The sequence below is a fragment of the Chelonoidis abingdonii genome, chromosome 9, assembly GCF_003597395.2.
Source record: "Chelonoidis abingdonii isolate Lonesome George chromosome 9, CheloAbing_2.0, whole genome shotgun sequence".
NCBI classification, from domain to species: domain Eukaryota; kingdom Metazoa; phylum Chordata; order Testudines; family Testudinidae; genus Chelonoidis; species Chelonoidis abingdonii.
Window position 1 is genome coordinate 58,674,043 of NC_133777.1, and position 20,101 is coordinate 58,694,143.

Sequence of the window (20,101 nt, forward strand, 5' to 3'; positions counted from 1 at the left end):
TCCCTACTACTGTCCAGGCTTCATGAGCCATGGGAGCAAGGGGTAGGTGCAACCACATGGTGCTGCTGGCTGGGAGAGCAAGCTGAGGCAGAAGCCTCCAGCTGGCATGATATTCCAGGCAGGACTGAATCTCCATGAGATGAAACTTAAAGAAGAGAATGACCTGGAATCTCTGGCTCCCATTTGATGCTCTAAGAGGAGGATGGCCATGTTTGTCCAGGCACCCCTGATCAACCTCACTGAGGAGGATTCCAAAGAGTCCTCCCAGAGCAGCAGTACCATGTCTGCCAGTAGCAGACAGGAGGACCAGAACGGATCCCGGAGAGCAGAGTAGCAGGGGAAGTGGTGGAATACCAGGATGGGAAAGATTTTGGAATTGGGGAGCTCATGTGGGGGGAAGATGAAGAGCTTCCCCTGGTGGCTTACAATCGTCTCCTACAGAGTCACATCCAAACGTCCATGAATCTATGATTCCACGAATCATGAAACCATAGAATATCAGGGTTGGAAGGGACCTCAGGAGGTCATCTAGTCCAACCCCCTGCTCAAAGCAGGACCAATCCCCAGACAGATTTTTGCCCCAGGTCCCTAAATGACCCCCTCAGGGATTGAACTCACAACCTTGGGTTTAGCAGGCCAATGCTGAAACCACTGAGCTATTCCTCCCACCTGCACTGGGTGCAATGGTTTGGGGATGGGAAGTTCTGAGGTTTTAGCAGACAAGCTGGTGGGTCTGATGGCAGCATACCTTTTAGGCAGCATTTCAACCACTCCACGTTTAATAAGCTGGTCTCCTATTAACGAGCTGTACACCATGCCCTCGAGGTTGCTAGGAGACAAGCAGGAAAGAGATTCCCAGAACCCCCGGTCAAGTGGCTAAAGACTAACTTCTGCAACAACAGCAAGGAGCGGGTGGAGGAGGACCAGAGCAGAGAGCAAATGGTTTCTGAAGTCACAAACAACAACAGGAGCCCTGAAGACAGTTTATCATGTGGTAGGAAAAAAACAGCCCTATTCCACCCGTTGTTTGAGGGGGGCCTTTGCCAGAGTTGCAGGGATTGATTCTTGGAGCTCTTCTACATGTATGATGAGGATGGGTACCAGTCCTACTGCACCGTCTGCTGCGAAGGCAAGGAGCTGCTCCTGTGTAGCAATCCCAGCTGCTGCAGGTGCTTCTGTGTCGAATGCTTGGAGGTCTTGGTATGGCAAGATACCTTGGCCAAGGCAAAAGAACAAGAGCCCTGCAGCTGTTACATGTGTCAACCACAGAAGTGCTTATGGGGTGTTACAGTGCTGACTGGAATGTACAGCTGCAAGACTTCTTTGCGAGTGACAGAGGACAGGAATGATGCACCTAAAATCTAAAAAGGCCTTCACATTTCCCAGAGTCACTACCCTTGATAACAGAACATCAATTATTTCATTGGCTACTTGGATCACAGCAGCCCCCACAGCAGACTTGCCCACAACAGGAGCAGTGACTGTGAGCTAAGCGGGCTCCATGCTTGCTGCGATATGGTGTCTGCACAGGTAACCCAGGAAAAAAGGCGTGAAACACTTGTCTGCCATTGCTTTCACGGAGGGAAGGGCGACTGATGACATGTACCCAAAACCACCCGCGCCAATGTTTTTGCCCCATCAGGCATTGGGAGTTTAACCCAAAATTCCAATGGACAGCGGAGACTGCAGGATAGATACCCACAGTGCACCGCTCCGTAAGTTGATGCTAGCCACAGTAGTGAGGACGCACTCCGTCGACTTAATGTGCTTAGTGGGGTCATACACAATTGACTGTATAAAATGGATTTCTAAAAATCGACTTCTATAAAATCGACCTAATTTTGTAGTGTAGACTTACCTTTGGGGTCTAACTGATCACGGTATTTGGGGTCAGGAAGGAATTTTCCCCAGGTCAGATGGGCACAGACCCTAAGGGTTGCTCACCTTCCTCTACAGCATGAGACAGGGGTCACTTCCAGGTTTAAACTAGTATAAATGGTGGATTCTCTATAACTTGAAGTCTTTAAATCAAGATTTGAGGACTTGAGTAACTCAGTCGGAGGTTATGGGTCTATTACAGGAGTGGGTGGGTGAGGTTCTGTGGCCTGCAATGTGCAGGAGGTCAGACTAGACCAGTGGTCCCCAACGCGGTGCCCGTGGGTGTCATGGCGCCCGCCAGAGTATTTATGTGCGCCCGCCTAGTGCCCAGCAGGGGACAGAGTACTCTGGGGCTGCAGGCGCTGGTGTTCTCCGCCCCTGGCAGGCGCGGGGCTTCGGCTTCTCTCCAGCTTCTCCAGGGCTGTGGGCACCGGTGTCCTCAGTCCCCAGCAGGTGTGGGGCCGCAGCTTAAGCCGGAGAGAAACCGCGGTCCCGTGCCTGCCTGGGACAGAGAACTCTGGGGCTGCGGGCGCCAGTGTTCTCTGTCCCTGGCAGGCGCAGGGCCCGTCTAGTGCCCAGCATGGGAGAGAAGCCGGGGACCCGTGCCTGCCGGGGACAGAGAACTCCAGGGCTGCAGGCACTGGTGTTCTTTGTCCCTGGCAGGCGCAGGGCCATGGCTTCTCTCCGGCTTCTCCGGGGCTGCAGGCGCCGGTGTTCTCGGTCCCCAGCAGGCGTGAGGCCGCGGCCCAAGCCAGAGAGAAGCCACAGCCCGAGAACACCGGTGCCTGCAGCCCTGGAGAAGCCGGAGAGAAGCTGTAGCCCTGCGCCTGCCAGGGACAGAGAACGCCAGCGCCTGCAGCCCCAGAGTACTCTGTCCCCAGCAGGCGTGGGGCTGTGGCTTCTCTCCCCTGCTGGGCATTAGGCAGGCTCGTGCCTGCCAGGGATAGAGAACACTGGCGCCCGCAGCCATTCTATGTTAAGTAAGAATAATAAACGTTGAACTGCTGGTCCAAATATATTTTACTTTTTTAAAATAAGATGAAAACTGTTTGATATTTATTTTGTAAAAAACTCCTTAATTTTTCTTACAGGTAGATAAAAAAAAGAGCAAATTCACATGGTAAGGTGAAAGAATAACTGCCGAATAATTTAATTAATACCTTTTACACGTAAAATTACCCTTTTTATCTTATGGATTCATATATTATGTAATCTTAAATATGAGGTTTTTCGTATTATTTAACGTACAAATACAAAATAAGTCTTGAAAAATTGTTGGTGCCCGCCACACTCTTCTGAAAACATGTATGTGCTACTGGCCACAAAAAGGTTGGGGACCACTGGACTAGAGGACAATGATGGTCCTTTCTGGCCTTAAAGTCTGAGTCTATGTAACTCCCTTTTATCAGAAATCAGCTTTGATAAAAAGTAACAACCTTCTAAAAATGATTTCTACAATTCAAGTTTTAAACGTTCAACACATTCCCTCAACAACAAATAGATATGAATATATATGTTAAAGGGGCACCTGAGTGGCTCCACATCAGTGCCAAGGTTTCCGGTTCAAGCAAAGTTGCCTGACAAAAGCATCTAACTCTAGTAGGAAGGCAGATTCTCAACCTGGAGAACTTGTGGCTCACCAGACACTCTGCAACATTCTTGTGAATTTTGTCCAGCGTCCTAAAACAAAGGATCACTAGTGGAAATGAGAAAAATTCTGCTATGGATATCCTCCATATATACAAACCATTTTGAACAACATTACTTCTTGCTTGTTTTCAGGCCGTTGGTGAAGGCTATACAAAAACACACACACACACAAAGTATAACACACTTTTTAAACTGTTATCCACATTTTTAGGAGATTAGCATTTCTTTTCAAGTTACTTACACAGTAGATAAACTACCCCATCCAACCCATCCACCATAAAAAGAGATAGAAGCTAATCTCACCGATAGCTTTCTCCAACTGTTACAATTTCCACTTCACTGTCTGTTGAGGTAACATTGATTTCTTCATTGGCAGTGACCTGGGGAGTGGAGGATGCTTCAATCACCACAACATCTTCATCAATACTTCCTGGAGCAGGGAATGGGAGAGAAAAATCAACAGTTTGGATTATAGACATTTGACATTGCCTTTGTCATGCAAGATTTATAGAATCATGGGACTGGAAGGGACCTCGAGAGGTCATCTAGTCCAGTCCCCTGCACTCATGGAATTTATTTTTTGTTTATAAGTTATTACCTTTATATATTTAAAAAACTGCCTTTATTAAAGAGTATGTGCATTTTATAGTATATACACAAGGAATACATGCAACAAACCTGTAATGCAAGTCAGTCAAAAGCATCTACCAAATCTAATTCAAAATAATTAGATATTCAGAGAAGCAGGACTGCTTGAACACTACTGCCTCTGAACTCTCAACAATGACATTTTTAGGTTTGTGAGGCAGACAACATATACAACTCAACTTACTGAGATTTTTCAGTTTTAGATTACCGAGCCAACAGATAAGAGATAACTGATAATCTTGAACAGAACATCTTTACAGTTTGTGGAAATAAGATGAAGTTAAAGGGTAGAGACAGACAGCAAGTAGATATGCAAGTTTACTACAGAAGACCTAAAACATTTTAGTCTCATTATCTATACCACTTTAGTTCATTTAATGCCCACCTAAAAGGCAATCTAGAAAAGGAGTTTAGAAAGAGCTGAAGAGTGCCAAACTGTGATCTAAGTCTTAAAGGAGCCTGCAGGAACACATTAGAGCTTACAAACATTTTTACACAGCTTATCCCTTTACTAAGACTTTTGGGCAAGAGACTGAGGGCTATATATTTCTGAGGAAACAGATTAGATTGTAGAAATTGTGTCTTCAGTTTTGATGACTGGATGCATTCTGTAACTTGCATAAAGTCCCACCAAAAAAATGTAAGACCAAAAAGACTTGGAGAGAAGTTCCTCTCCACGGAAATCTTTAGTAAAAGGTGAAAGATTTAAACTGCATCCAAGTTGCATTATGTTTTCTACAACTTGTAAGTAAACAGTTATAGAATTAAATCTGTATTTGCCACCTCCTTTTGTCATTGCTATTCATATTCAAAAGTAGAAAGTTAGCATGTTCTGAAGTTAAAATAAGAGTTCTTGAGTGATGGGAACACTGCTGAGGGCATGCAAGTGAAATTTCAATTGAGTGGGGGGAAAAAAATGTCAATTTTTCCCCCTAACTTTTTGGCAAACCAATCTTTTTCAAGAGGCTAAAAAATAAAGTTATTTCCTACTGCTTTTTTAGTTTCTAAATACTGAATATTTCTGTATTATTTTTAACTAGCCAGCTGGAGACAAATACTCAGTGTATTAAGCCAGTTTTGCAAAGCTGTGCTCACCCACTCACTCTGCAAGAGCAACATTCTGATAGGCAAGTAATATTGTCCCACTGTCATCAGTTTGCAGAATAGATTTTGTCTTTAATGGTAATATTTCATTACGCCTGGGGAATTCTGCGCCACTGCGCATGCGCAGAATTCATGTTCCCCGCAGATTTCTTTGCTTCCCCACAGAAAAATGACTTTCTGATGGGGAAGCAAAGGAAAGCCACAAAAGCGGTCATCTGACTCTTCCCAGCAATATGTTTTGGGTGCCCAGGGCAGCCAGCAGAGAGGTAAATCACCATGGGGCAGGCAGTGGGACTGGGGAATACCTGGCTGGTGTCTCCTACCCTGCATTGGGCTCAGCTACTAGTCCTGGCTGGACTGGGGAGGAGAGGACTTCCTCTTCCCCTGCACAGTATCTGGGGCTCTGTCACACTCACCCTCAGATTTCTCCCCAGGCTGCAGGAAGCTCTGCAAACTCTTCCCATCTCCTCCCCCCTACACACACACTTTCTGCACCCATTGTTCTTCAGTTGCAGGGGGAAGGATCACTGTATAGGGAGATGCTCCCTCATCTGCCCAAAACCCAAGCATCCGGACTCCCTCCAGCCTCACCCTCCACACAATCGTAACCCCTGCTGCCGAGCCCCATTCCCCCTGCACTTGGACCACCCCAAGCCACATGCACCCAGATCCCTCTTCACCAAGCCTCAACCAGCTGCACCTGGATCCCCACCCCTCTGAGCCCCACTCCTCAGCATCTGGACCTCTCCACTGAACCTCCTACATCCAGCCCCCCCTACCAAGCTCTATCCCTCACCCACATCCAGGCCCCCATCCCCAAACTGAGCCCCAACCACTTTCACTTGGACCTCCATGTAGAGTCCCATTACTCTTGCACCCATAACCCCCCAACAAACCCCTTTGCATCCAGATCCTCCCTGCACCCAGATCTCCCATGAGACGCCTGCACCCAGGTTGTCCCACACAGATTGCTCTCAACCCACACCAAGCTCATCCACACTTGGATCCTGCCTTGCTGAGCCCTCCTGCTCACACCTAGTGCACCTTGCACAGAGGGGCAGTGCCCTGGGGTGTTTCTGGGGCAGGCCCAGTCGTTCCGCTGTGTCAGGGTTGGGAGCAGCCTCACTACTGAGTCCACGTGCTGGGGTGGAGCTACAGAGTGATCTCCCGCCTCTGTGCAGCCAGTGGCTTGTGCTCTCCAATGCCATACTGGGGCCTCCACATTTATTTGACCAAAAACATGCAGAATTTCTCAAATACTGGGCACAGAATTTTTAATATTTTGCTGCAGAATGCCCTCAGGAGTATTTCATGACAATTTTGCCAGGAGTCTATTATACACACCCATCTTCCATGAGTGAACCACCTTATTGGAAAAAGGAAACTGAATTTACATACAGACAGTGGTAAGACACTGATGGGGTTCAGATAAGGGGTTAACAGGTGTTAAAAGTAAGAGCCAATTAGTATACCTGTTCCTGATGCCTTGTCCTGTGGGATAAGAGTTCCACAAGATCATTAGGCACCTGGGCTTTATAAAGAAGGTGAGGGAACGCAGTAGAGGGGAGCTAGGATTCTCCTGCAGAGAGAGATTCCTACACCTGCCTACCTACACCACTAAAGACATGCTGCAGCAGTGCCACTGTAGCCTTTCAAGTGTAGGCAAGCCTGAAGTGTCTGAATGTAGGATAGGTAGCTCCTTTCCATTGCAATGACAAAAAACAATTAGAGCATGAGTACATCTGTTATGGGTGTTTTAGGACTGTGGACAGCACAGTTAAGGTTGTATGGTGTATACCCTTACGTATTTCCTGGTTTTCTGAAGTCTAAATTTTGCTGAACTCAATTTTCTGGAAGGTTACAAGAGGTCACTGGGAAAACCTGAACTCTGTATTAATGTTTCTAGTCACCTAGTTAAACACTGAAGAACATGAAGAGCTCATCCTCTCATACCTAGTTTTACTCAGAGACTGGAAAAGGAAAGAGAAGCTTTCCTGTTTTTTTCAACTGCAAATTGGTTTCTCAAGTCTGAACTAATCATTGAACAGAATTAGCTGAATTAAAATTCTCTCTGCACATACAGAAGAGGTTACTGTTAACAAAAGCTGCTTGAGCACTTCAACAAACTCTGGTTCCAAGAGTTTAGCCAGTGACTTTCACCTGTTCAGTGGTCTATTTAAAATGGCAGCAAAAATGTACACATTGCTCAGTACTATTTTTTGTATTTAAATAATTTTAATAACTGAAATAAAAGTTTAGGCCTTAACATAGGTTGTTAGTTTCCTATTTAATTTAAATAAGTTTTTATATAAACCTGCATTTAATTTCAAAAGTGGTTTGTTTGTTCTTTAAATCACTGATTCTTATCCATCCTGCCAGTGAACCACAGTCTGGGAACAATTATTTTATTCTAGTGCAGGATTTAGGGCTAAGGTGGTTATAGGAACTTAAAATTAAATTGAGAGTTTATTACAACTTAAAAGTGCAGCATTACTAAGATAAATATTAAATACTGAACTCTCTTAATATGAGAGCTATAGTACACTCTCCCACAGAGCCTATTTCCTTTTTTGAAGGAAGAGCACCATTTGAAAGGTCTATAAACAAAAAAAGATTAAGGAAAAAAACATGCAAATACTATTCACTATAAAATGAACAGATTAATAACCAACTAGATTACTCACTCAAAAAAACCCAAGAGTTTTGTTTTACCTGAGGGAACAGTTGTACTGTTTTGGAGGTTGTCACCAGGAGATACAAATAAGTCTTCCTCTCCTTCAGTGGAAGAACTTGAGGAAGATTCACTACTGAGGTCATTCTCACTGGAACTGCTAGAGCTGGGTAGCAAAGCATACTTTCTTCGAGCCAACACCTCCCGTTTTTTCCTCTGAATTAAAATTCGTTCTTTTTGGTTTTGTGTTCGCTGCGAGGAACTGGTTTTCACAAATCTCTTTCTATATGGAGGTCTTCTCGGTGAATTGCTATGAAAACAGGGTCTTTTCATTAATAGTCCAGGTACAGCTTCTGTCTCAGTACGAGGCCACTTTTGTGACCTTGCACTATGAGTTCTACTTGTACTCAACACAGCCTGAGTATGTCTTACGGGAGTCTCCTTTTCTTCATCAGATGTGATTGTATCAGAGTCTCCAAAATGTAGGCTAGATGAAGGTGAAGACACACAGTCACTAAAAGAAGAATCATTGTCTTCACTTTGTGTTTCTAGGCGTTGTCTTAGTCCTAAAATTCCCTGGTTTTCTTTAACACCACAGTTTTGAGCATATGAAGGGCCAGCCTGCTGACTCTTGCGTTTTTTCCGCACCACAATACTTTTGTCTTGTTCTGGATGATTGCCATTCATGTCCTGCTTTTGAGAGTCACCACACAAGTGAGAGAATTCATTCCCTACTTTATTGGTAATCATCTCAACTTCTGCAGGGAAACTTTTGGCTGCCCCAATGGGCTCAGGATTCAAGAGGATCCCCTTCAGACTCTCTTGTCTCTTTGGTGCATCAGAGGGAACTTCACTCTTCATATCCGCTTTTATAGTATAGACTATTTTACATTCAGGAGTCCATTGAGACATGGAAAACTGCAGGGAAGTCCTGGAAAGAAAATCAGACATGCAACAAGAAAAAAAATTAACCTACTATTAACGTTGCACTAGAACAGCTATAGATTAGCAATCAAAAAAAACCCACAACCCATATCTTTTAAGGGCAATGAGAGTATGCTAGCTATTTTGCTTCTTCCACTAAGCTAAACACTAATATGCCAGAAAAAAAAGCTGGCTTTATGAAGTATTTTTCCTGCTAGAAACATGTTTTGTTTTTATTCCAGATAGTAGTTCCTAGAAATTTAATCAGCCAAAATGTCTATTCTACCTTTGGCCCAGGGGACTTTACACACAACTCCCATCGTCATTAAAGTGCCTTACAGGTGTATAAATATGTGAAAGAATAGTGACTCCAAAGTATTAAGACAGGACAATGATCACATAGTGGGTATACTATGACTCAACCTGCTGGTGATCCCAAACAACCCTTTACACTAGAAGCCAACAACTTCCAGCAAGGCATCCAACATGGCATATTCAGAGATCCTGATCACCAGGATACAAGACAGAAACCTGGTAAGGAACTCAAAAGCATGCGAGCTTTAAGGATATAACCATCCAGTACAAGTAATGCAGTGTTCCCTACCAAGCAAGAATTTCTGAGTTGTCAAAACATTTTAATAAATGTCTTCATATACATACAATGTAACTAACATAGAACCTCTCTTTTCTGGCCATTACCCTATTTTACTTAAGCACCGAATGAACTACAGAATTAAGGGATTTACCATTGGGTACTCTCAATGTTATCTACACAGTGCTCAGAGGTTGTCAATTTCAATGCAATTTTTAAGACATTCTAAAACTGTAACATTTTTTTTTATAATCTTAATACTAAATAGGTGTCTCAGAACTAGTTTGCCTTTCACATTGCTGTAAATAATTATATGAAAAAATATGAATATTCAAGATCATTTTAGAAAGTCTTGTTGAGTTCTGGCAGAAGGAAATATTCCAGCAAGCCAGTCAGAAATTTGCCAATACATTCTGGGCAGTCACTACTTTATTGCCCCATCAAGAGGTTTGCACCAGTTGTTTGGAGTAAAACAATTCTAGAAATTGCAAGTAACTTTGGCTTCTCCCGCACCCCCCAAGAGTCCTGCAATATCTAGCACACATATTTTGTTAGGTCAGGTCAGCTATTTTGACTAGTACTGTAATACACGAAAATGTCTTGCTCCTGCCCTCAACAAAATGAGGGAATGTTATTTAAACTGTCAGAACATTAACCAAAGAATATTTAATTTCACACACACTGTAAAGTTTAAATTGAAAAAGCATTAGCTTTGGGAGAATTTACAAATATCTTGTAACACTTCACATGTAACTCAACATGCTGTCAAGAAATTAGTGACTGAGGCAAATTGCTTATTGGTTTCTAAAATATGGTCGTCATACTAGACTATCTTTAAGGATAATACATGTCTTTACAGTAACTTTGACACATTCACATATTTATATTTGCTAAATAGCTTTGATTTGTGACCATCAGCAACTCCTATAGCGGAGGAGATATCTCCACCCAAATGGTCCAGGACATTGCCATAGTAAGAAGCCCATCTCCAATTAATCACAGCCAGCTGCTGGAAAGGCAAGGGTGCTGCATTACCTACCACAGGGCTGTCCTTAACCATGCTTAGGTTTTCTCTTTTATACCAGCTTCTAGATGGAGAATATTTAAGTATGAATCTCTGCTGGCCCCCTCTGGCTGGTGGATGGACAAACCAAGATCCTTCATTTCATTCAGAGTCTTTTTTTTTTTTTTTTAATTTAGGGGAAAGCCTCCACTATTGTACTCTTGACTCCCTTGAGTGGGGTGCAGGATTCCTAATCTATACTTTCCTGGTCTCATGAATAGCTAGTGCATACCTGTTATTCCTGCTCATAGCTTTCCTGGTGAGCAACAAAGTGATATTAACCTGATTTTTCAGTTTAACTGATTTTCCTCAGAGCCCTGTGGGAAATGAGACTGCAGAGCCTTTTTGGTTTCAATCAGCTGCTGCTCAAGCAAACTATGAATAGCATCGTAAATATTGAAACAAAACATTGGCAGAATGAGGAAGATAGCATTAAATCAGTTCACATTTTATACAGTTGCAAGAAAACCTGAAGGGCTAGTTATCTGACTTTTATCAATTTGTTTCTCCAAAATGTAATGGCTTTGTCCCAGTTTCTCGCTCAGGAAAGCTCTCTTTCTTTATAAGTAGATTCTTCAAGCCCTGGTTTTAAAAGGCTAGTGTATTCAAGGTGCACTGGTTAAGATGAACTGGTGCAACATCACTCCTTTAGTAAAACTTGTGTTTTTACGATACCAAGCACAGTGATGGAACACAACTATTTCCTTAACCTCACCAAAACATTTTGAAACCACGAAGCTGGAAGTTTCCTCAAAGTGGCTTTTGTCTATCAGCCTCTGCATATTTGCCTCCACAGAAGATCATGCATTATGTTCTGTCTCTCTGAATAATCTCATGAAGATCGCATGTGAAAAGGCACTACACAAAACATGAGATAGCTGATGAATGACAAAAGGCTGGCACACATGTGGAATGGGGTACAATTATAATTTATATTTAAGAATACCAAATGTGGAGGTAGCTGTAACTGCAACCTTGAGAGTTTCCATCTCCTCTTGCATATTGAGAGAGGACTAGCCTAGCTGTTCAAGAAGCTGAATACTTTCACCACTGCCAACCTCAGAATGTGGTCCTTATGCACCTACAGACCCTAACAGTACTTAGTTTCTCAGCAACTCTGGTCCTAGGCTTGTCTACACTTAAAAATTAGATTTACCTAGTTATGTTGCTCATGGCTGTGAAAAATTTTGCACTGAGTGCTATAGGTAGGTTAACCTAGTCACAGCTAGATCAATGGAAGAATTCTTCTGTCAACCTACCTACTGGCTCTTGGAAAGGTGGATTAACTACATCAATGGAAAACCTCTTCCATCAATACAGGAAGAATCTACATTATGGTGCAAAAGCTGCAGTTGTACTGTAGATATACTCTTATTCACCAGCATCCCAGCACTCAATCTGTTCTTCCAGTTCACACCATAAATATCCATTTCCTACTATCTGTCATGCAGACCGTTCACAAGATTCACTGAGAGCAACACTTAGACATTTTACAGCTTACTATTAGAATGTGTGTCAAATCTACTCAATGTATGTATATAATCTACCCCAGGGGTCGGCAACCTTTCAGAAGTGGTGTGCCGAGTCTTCATTTATTCGCTCTAATTTAAGGTTTAGTGTGCCAGTAATACATTTTAATGTTTTTTAGAAGGTCTCTGTCTATATTATATAACTAAACTATTGTTATATGTAAAGTAAACAAGGTTTTCAAAATGTTTAAGAAGCTTCATTTAAAATTAAACTAAAATGCTGATCTTACGCCGCCGGCCTGCTCAGTCCACTGCCGGCCTGTGGTTCCGTTCACCTAGGCTGGCAGCAGGCTGAATGGGACCGCTGCCAGTCTGGGGTCCCATCCCTGCCCACATAGAGTGGGTACCTACTTTCTCCGTGGTTCGAGCCCATTCTCTTCTTTCTCTGCACTGAGCTGAGGGTGGGAGTGCACTGAACACAGGGCTGGGGGTGAAAGAGCAGCCTGGGGGTTGGGGTGTCGGGTCTGGCCAGGAGCTAGAATGAAGGAGGGGGCTCACGGTTGGGGAAGAAGGTTTGGGTGTGAAGTGCTTACCTGGGCAGCTCCCATTTGGTGTGAGAGGTGCATGTGGGAATGGGGGGAGGGGGTGCAGGAGCTCCCATTTGGTGCTCAGGGTGGGGGTGTGAGGGGTGCAAGAGTCAGGGCATGGGGGGGGAGCTGGATATATGTGGGGGTGCAGGAGTCAGTACAGAGGGCTGGGGGCATTTGAAGGGGTGCAGCAGTCAGGGCATGGGGGGCTGGAGTCAGGTTTGGGGTCGTGGGAGGGTGCAGGGGTCAGAGGATGAGGGGTGTGAGGGGTACAGGGGTCCGGGCGGAGGGCTGGGTGTGTGTTAGGGAAGTGCAGGGATCAGGCCAGGGATGTTGAGGGCGGGTAGGGCGGGGAGCAGGGTGGGGAGTTGGGGCTCCTGGGTTCCGGAAGGGGGCTGGCGTCTGGTGCTCAGGGAAGGAGTGCTGGGAGCGAGGACTCTGGATTCCTAGGTTTCCAGCTAGGCTCCAGTTGTTCGAGGGGGTAAGGGGGCAGACGGAGACTAGGGCTCTGGATTCCTGGGTTCTGCCCTCAATGCCAGAGGGGAGTGGGGTCCAGTGACCTGGGGTGGGGAAAGAGGCACAACCCAACTGTACCCAGGGTCCACCAGGGGGCGAGCCGCAGCCCCTGGGCTCAGGTTCAGGCTGTGGGATGTGGCCTGCCCAGTACAGAGCCGAGCTCATCCCAGCACCAGGGCTGCCTGCCTGAGTTCAGGGAGTAGGGCCGGCTGTGCTTGAGGCAGGTGGGCACACGGCGCTGCTGGGACCCAGGACCCTTCCCCACTTACAGACTTTGTGGGCGCTGCAACTCCTGTGGGGCCAGGTCCCTCCTCCTGCCCCTGCCAGCAGGGCCGCTTCCGGGTCTGCTCAGACTCCATGGACACCAGGTAACGGTATGGACATGCTAACCCGGAAACACAACCTCCCGCTGGAAGTGACGGAGGTCAGGAAAGCATATGCAAATGCCGGCGGCAGGGGTGGAGAAGAGCGGGCCGGGCTGGGCCAGATTTTTAATGGTACACTGCTGCCTGCTGGGGTCCGAGCCACCGGCCCTACTCAGCCCACTGCCAACCTGAGTTCGGCAGTGGGCTGAGTGGGTCTGCCGGCCAGGACCGCAGCAGGCAGCAGCGTGCCATTAAAAATCAGCTTGCGTGCCATCTTTGCCATAGGTTGCCGACCCCAATCTACCCTTTCATAAGAAAGGAGCTATAGTACACTGAAATGGAAGAGCTGTGTACAGACAAGGCTATTTTCACTCCATGAACACTTTAGCCTATGCTACATGTGGTGGCAAATTGGCAGAGAGTGTCCCATATCATATTAGCTCCCCTCATACTTGCTGCCAGGGAAGACTCCCCTCACTGCTAGAATGTTAGACTGCTGGTATGCAAAAACATTAGTCTCCACAGACCAGACTGGGGAAAACAAAAACAAACATTTTTGCTCTGACAATTATTGTGAAATAAAAGCAGCAATATCCTTGGCAAGGTATTTAATGTCAGTATGCTTCAACTGGTATATACACTTCCTATATAGACTCCCAAAACGACAATCCAAAAGCATTTGACTCCAACTGCGATAACATTAGAAGCATCTCCTACTCCTCTCAGAGTAATCAAGCTAGAACAAACAATAAGTAGGACACCAAGTAGCACCATGGGAATACGAGTGCCATTACTTTCTCTAACCTAAGGTGGGAAAAACACCAATGAAGTACACAACTGAGTTTCAAATTCATGTGGACTTTGCCAAACCAATCAGAATTATCTTCTATTAAGAGATCAGTGATCCACTACTGCCGGCATCTTCAAATTACTGGTGGCATTTTGGGGTGGACAAATGTATTTGGGATGTCACTAATGCCTAAGCCCTTGTCTATTTTGCAAAAGGCCACAGAATTTAGCTTCAGAAAGACTACTGAATTTTATGGCACTATGGTGTAGCATAGTGGAAATTCTGGTTCATCAGCTAGCTGCTTCTACTAAGATCAGCAGCTATCAGATGATGTAAATGTTATTAACTATCATCTTCTCTAAGTTTCAGAGTTAATTCTAAGATTGAGCTTGTAAGCAACCTGAAACAAAGACAACACTACATCAGTTTACAGTTACTTTGCATTCTCTTCATGGTAATACACGACAGAGCTTGTTGAAACAGAACTCTGCAGCAAGGGGCGGTTACTGCAACAGAGCCACCATTAGTAACTATGAAATCCACAGTGCCCTGGATATCCTCAGCTTAGTTTGGAACACTCTAGTCACAATAAAAAGCTTTATTAGTAAAATTTGTGATTAAACAGCCTAAGTCATATCTGTAGGATTTTATCCTAGATCATAAAGCAAACGAAACAGTGGTATTACACATCAGTGGTGTCTCTCTCTCTAAGAAACAATGCTTATTCCCTTGTCCACTGGGATTGCAGATTACATCAGCAATGTTGGAAGAATCTCATTGCAGAGAATCTGAAAAGTAGATCTGGTCATTTAGAAATTGGCCGGCCAATTATTGTCACCTCACACCACCCTCAAGACTTTTTCCCACCAGTGTGTAGAGTGCAGTCAGTTTCTGACTCATCTTCACAAGGCAGAGTTTGTTAAAGGAGACCTTTTCTATTTAGGGTCCTTATGTGGGCACAAATTAGACCTGGTCTACAACAAAAACTTTGGTCGACCTAGCTACATCGCTCAATGATATGAAAAATTCACACCCCCAAGAGACATAGTTAAGCCAACCTAAGCCCTGGTATAAACACCAGTAAGTCAACAGAAGAATTTTTCCATGGACCTAGCTGCTACCTCAAGGGGGTGAAATAATTACAGTGATGAAAAAAAAAACCTTCCATCACTGTCTACACCAGGGCACCCCAGAGGCACAGCTCTAATGCCACTGGGGCGTAGACATATCCTCTGTACTAGCATTCTGTGCCTTCCACTTAAATTTACTACAACACAGAAGGTGGTCATCTGCCTCTTCAGGAATCTTTGAGCAAAATTTTCCAAAGCTGGAGAACACCCACAAGCAAGGTAGACACAAAAATATCACTGCTAATGATCAAAAGCCATTGGTACCTGGATGTACCACGTCTTTTGCTAGAACTGTGTCAAAATAAGACCAGCCTCACTTTTACTTCATTTCACTCCACCATTACTATTCTTTCATTCTTTTGTGATGGGAAGTCACAAGTATTTCATGCAAAAAATAAAACCAATGATTAAGAGAATAAGAAAAGACATCATGTAAAAGAAAAAAATGTTATGGATAGTAAAGAATGTAGAAGCATAGCAACACTTTCAAAGTTGCACCTATGTGGTTTTCCAACAGATATACTAGAGACACTACTCACATTAAGAAATAGCCAACTGAAGATGTACAGTTATGTTTTCAGTAGCTGGAACCTATAACAAAGCACTTGATTTAGAATCCCAATTTAATTTTTACCAGGAACTTGGAAACAGAAAGATGTCTAGTGGTATCATCCCTGTATGTAAAGTTTCTTCCAAAATATGTTGAAAGAGCCCTAATTTGTTTTGGCCTGAGGATGGAAGGGGGGTTAACTGAATTCAAGTGGGGCCACAGGCACAAGATTGATATCGCATCTACGTCTTTCTTTAAAGCAAGGCTGCAAAGAAAAAGACCGGTTTGTGCCATTTATTATGTATAAAGGTGATCCAAGGGTTTTTCATATAGAGTTTTTCCAATTTTTTATCCACATTAGAAATGTGTGCTTTGTCCAAGCCGGAAGACTATGCAGAAGAACAGTGCTGATACCTACAAGAGTCAAGAAAGGAAAAGGAGGCTTAGTCAAATTGTTTAAAATGTTGACTTTATTCAACTCTATTGATTAAATTTGCATTTTGAATAAAGAAAGACAAAAGGCTCAACATTCTGGCCCTCCTTTCTCCCTCTCCTCCTTCAGCACCAAGTATGAGGATGAAGTACTGACAAAATCCCACTCCCCACACACACACTAGATTTCCCAGGCCTTCTATTTCTGATGTTTCTAATGTAAGCAGGAAAATACTTCCGGCCTGCTATACATACTCACAAATCAGAAAACAAAAAGGCCACAAAAAAACTTTTTTTGGTATCTTCATGAGGTCACCTTTACAGTGGTACTGTTTGGCATAATACTCATAGTGCATCAGCAGCTTTTAAAAAAAAAAAAAAAAAAAAAAAAAAGACGCATCACTCCTCCACCAGAGCTTCCACTGAGGCCTGGTCTACACTTAAAATCTAGGTTGACATAGCTATGTGTCAGTTAAGAGGGTGAAAATTCTCACCCAAAACTACTATAGGTATGCCAATCTAACCCCCAGAGTAGACAGCTAAACTGATGTTTGAAATACGTCCATTTACCATCATTTGATAGGGACGGAGGGATAGCTCAGTGGCTTGAGTATTCCCTTGCTAAACGCAAGGTTGTGAGTTCAATCCTTGAGGGGGCCATTTGGGGATTGGTCCTGCTTCGAGCAGGGGGTTGGACTAGATGATCTCAAGGTCCCTTCCAACCCTAATAATCTATGATTCTAAGTGGTGTTCCTACAGAAATAGAAAGAAACTTTCCTTCGCTATTAGCTGCACCTAGACTACAGGGTCATCCCAGCATATCTACAGCACCATAGCGATACTGGTGTGCTTCCAGTAGCATAGACCTACCCTCAGACTTATGTCGCCTCCACTTCCACTCACCGACTTATTTTGCTATACCAATACTAGATATGTGGAAACATTTTCTTAACAGATATTTGAGGAAGAATTTCTAGACATTTGTATGGCAATATCTAAAAGAAATAGCAAATAGTGGTGCTCTTTCATCTGCAGCGATCACCACTTACAGTTCATTTTTTTTTAAATTATATGTACTGAACATTTCTTTCTGGTACAGTCTTCATCCCACCAACAAGATGACAAGGAATTTGAGAATTTGATCACAGCCTGAAATGCTGAATATCAAACATAACTACTTGTTTTAGGAAAGTACACTGAGGACTACTAAATGTCTCTGCAAAAACTTACCTACCCTGCAATTAACTACAGTGAGCTAAATTATTTAAATTCTATTTAAGAAAATATAAGAAGTGTAGTAGTTACTATATTACATTATTGTATCTGTGTTCTGTCCAGGAATAGCCCATGAACTGCAAAACAAACAAGTTTGCTTTCCTCTTGTGATGTATCAACGTAGCCAGAGCATTTCTACATTATAAAGATCCTGTGATGTCAGCTTTCAGGTTCTCCAGAGACTGCCAGAGGTTTCCAGGAAAGAGCCTATCCCCCCCAGGAAACAGCAGGGGTTGGAGGCAAACAGCAAGGTGGAGGTTAACAAGGCGAGCGAGCCCTGGTGGGGGAGTGAGGAGGTGAGTGGCAAGCCAGCAGCGAATGGGGGTCCTTGCTATGGGCAGGGGGGTGTCTGGCAGGGGAAGGAAGGTGGGAGGGTGAGAGAGAAGGCAAGCTGAGAGCCAGTAGTAGGGCGAGGAGGCAGGCGGGAGGTGGAGGAGGCAGGCGGGAGGGCACGCCTGTCTGGCTGCAGTCAGGGGAGTGGAGTAGTGAGTGGTGGGTTGGGAGGAGTGAGAGGAAGCGAGTGGTGGGTTGGCAGGTGAGGAGGGATGCAGGGGGGGCCACCCCCCAAAAAAACCTTACATAAATAAATTACAATTATTTGGATGTACATTTGTGAATATTACTTTATTAACTTTAAGAAAAATAAATAATTTTAGGAAAAAGTGTCAGTGTGGCCACCAGCAAGAATGTGTCCACTCTCTGAGGCAACCAAATAATTTGTTGTGAGAACCCCTGCCTTAGGTGAAATGGATGAACAATTTACCCTATCAAAGCCTTCCTGCATTCCCTTCCCCACAGAAGTAGTCCACAGCCTCATGATAACTTTCCTTGGTCATGGAAGGCTGAACAGAGCTCTTCAATGCCTATAAATTCTGCCCTGCTTAGTAAGTCTGACAACATTGCAATGCCTTGATAGGCTGAAACGAGTGTTGAAAGACCCATCCAGGAAATTAAGTCATGTCTTACATTGGCAATGTAATGCATTAAAGAAAGAAACTCAGCCAACTGATATACTTTAAAGTAGTTAAGGAGAATTATGCATGCAGTATTAGCAATACGGTTTTGATTCCTGTAATGCTATCTGCATTATTTTGTTGGGTTTCTATTTTGTCTGCTACTGGCAGCAGTTTAATATCCTTTACTAGTATCTCAAACAAAAAAACCCCACACACACACAGACACCACACAACACTTAAACAAAGGCATGTCAATCTCCCAAAACTCCCTGAAATCTATTGCCACTGCAGATAACTGGTACTGCAGCACAAGAAGTCAATGCATGACATTAAATAACAAAGATTCCACAATGGAAGTACTTATGAAAGCAAACCCTCACATTCAAGGTCAAGGGAAATACATGCGCCTGTCATGTTGAATTTCCTTACTTTTCTGAAGTACTGCCACTGTAGTGTGACAATACTTTTCATCTAGTTTCAGTTCCATGTGTTTTGACATATTTCTTTCCAAAATTAGCATGCTTTTGAAGCAGTCTTGTACCAGCACTATTTTTTAATATGAAAATCTAAGAATATACAAGCCTATTTACATTAATAGACGTATGACAATTTACACTAATGAATATCTTTAGGGCCTTCAACCAGCATCTCTAGGTTAAGACGGATGCCTAAGTGGGCCTTTCCAGATTCTCTTTCCTCATCCATTAAAATCTAAGGCCATTATCCTACAGCTGGATCCTTGCACGGAGTCTAGTGACAAGGATCTCCCAGGATTTTCCATTAAACTTCTAGCTGCAGAGAGTTTAATATTTCAGACACTTCAAACTTTATTAATTTCAAAGTTTGCATTCTGTCAGACCACAGCCAGATATATTATTTATGCTTTTTAAAACTGGGACCAGGGATCGCAAGGCAGTTAAAGGTGTCTGTCGATTCTTAAGAGCCCTGCAAAGTGAATATGGGGCAGGTAACAGGCTCACTGACCATACTTGCTATTTTTTTAAACTCAAAACGTTCAGCTACTGTTTTTCCTCTCCCTTTAAGAGTATCAAACATATGTCTGGTGCTCTCTTATTTGATGGGCTAGACAAAGGTCTCAGCCATGACTTATGTGCTCTCTTAGACATTTGTGGAAGGAAACTGAATCTCTAACAGTAACATAAAGGTATTCAGGCTTTGGAATTAAATAGTATTTTAAAAAAAAAAGTTTTAAACAGTCTGAATAATTTTCAGGTTTCAATGGCATGTGTAATATAGTAATCTTACCAGTTTTAAAGGAGAAAAAGGGTAGATAAGACCTACATTTCCAACAACAAAAAAATAAAAGTAGAATTTGTTTGGGGAGTATTTCAGGCTTTTATACATTATGAAAAAACAGCAGCACAAATCCCAGTTCGTGCTGATAGTCACTTCTAAGGCTACAGGAGTGCTTGCACCTTCAGCCAGCAAAGTTCATCAATATGTACCTCCCCTCATACTACGAGTTCAACATTATATACTT

General features: G+C 43.6%; 1 protein-coding gene and 1 pseudogene across 4 annotated transcripts in view; one reads left to right on the forward strand and one right to left on the reverse strand.

Annotated features, from left to right (window-relative positions):
* The window catches only part of RNF111 (ring finger protein 111), a 91,906-nt gene that overhangs the window by 64,949 nt on the left and 6,856 nt on the right, over positions 1-20,101 (reverse strand). For all 4 annotated transcript variants that reach the window (XM_032783611.2, XM_075069583.1, XM_032783614.2 and 1 more), the window contains exons 2-3: positions 7,993-8,882; positions 3,832-3,958 (exon numbers count right to left, since the gene is read on the reverse strand). In XM_032783611.2, coding sequence (XP_032639502.1) covers positions 3,832-3,958; positions 7,993-8,863 — 998 coding nt within the window. In that variant the 5' untranslated portion in view covers positions 8,864-8,882. The remainder of the gene's footprint in view (positions 1-3,831; positions 3,959-7,992; positions 8,883-20,101) is intronic.
* Positions 343-2,213, forward strand: LOC142047272 (DNA (cytosine-5)-methyltransferase 3B pseudogene; annotated as a pseudogene).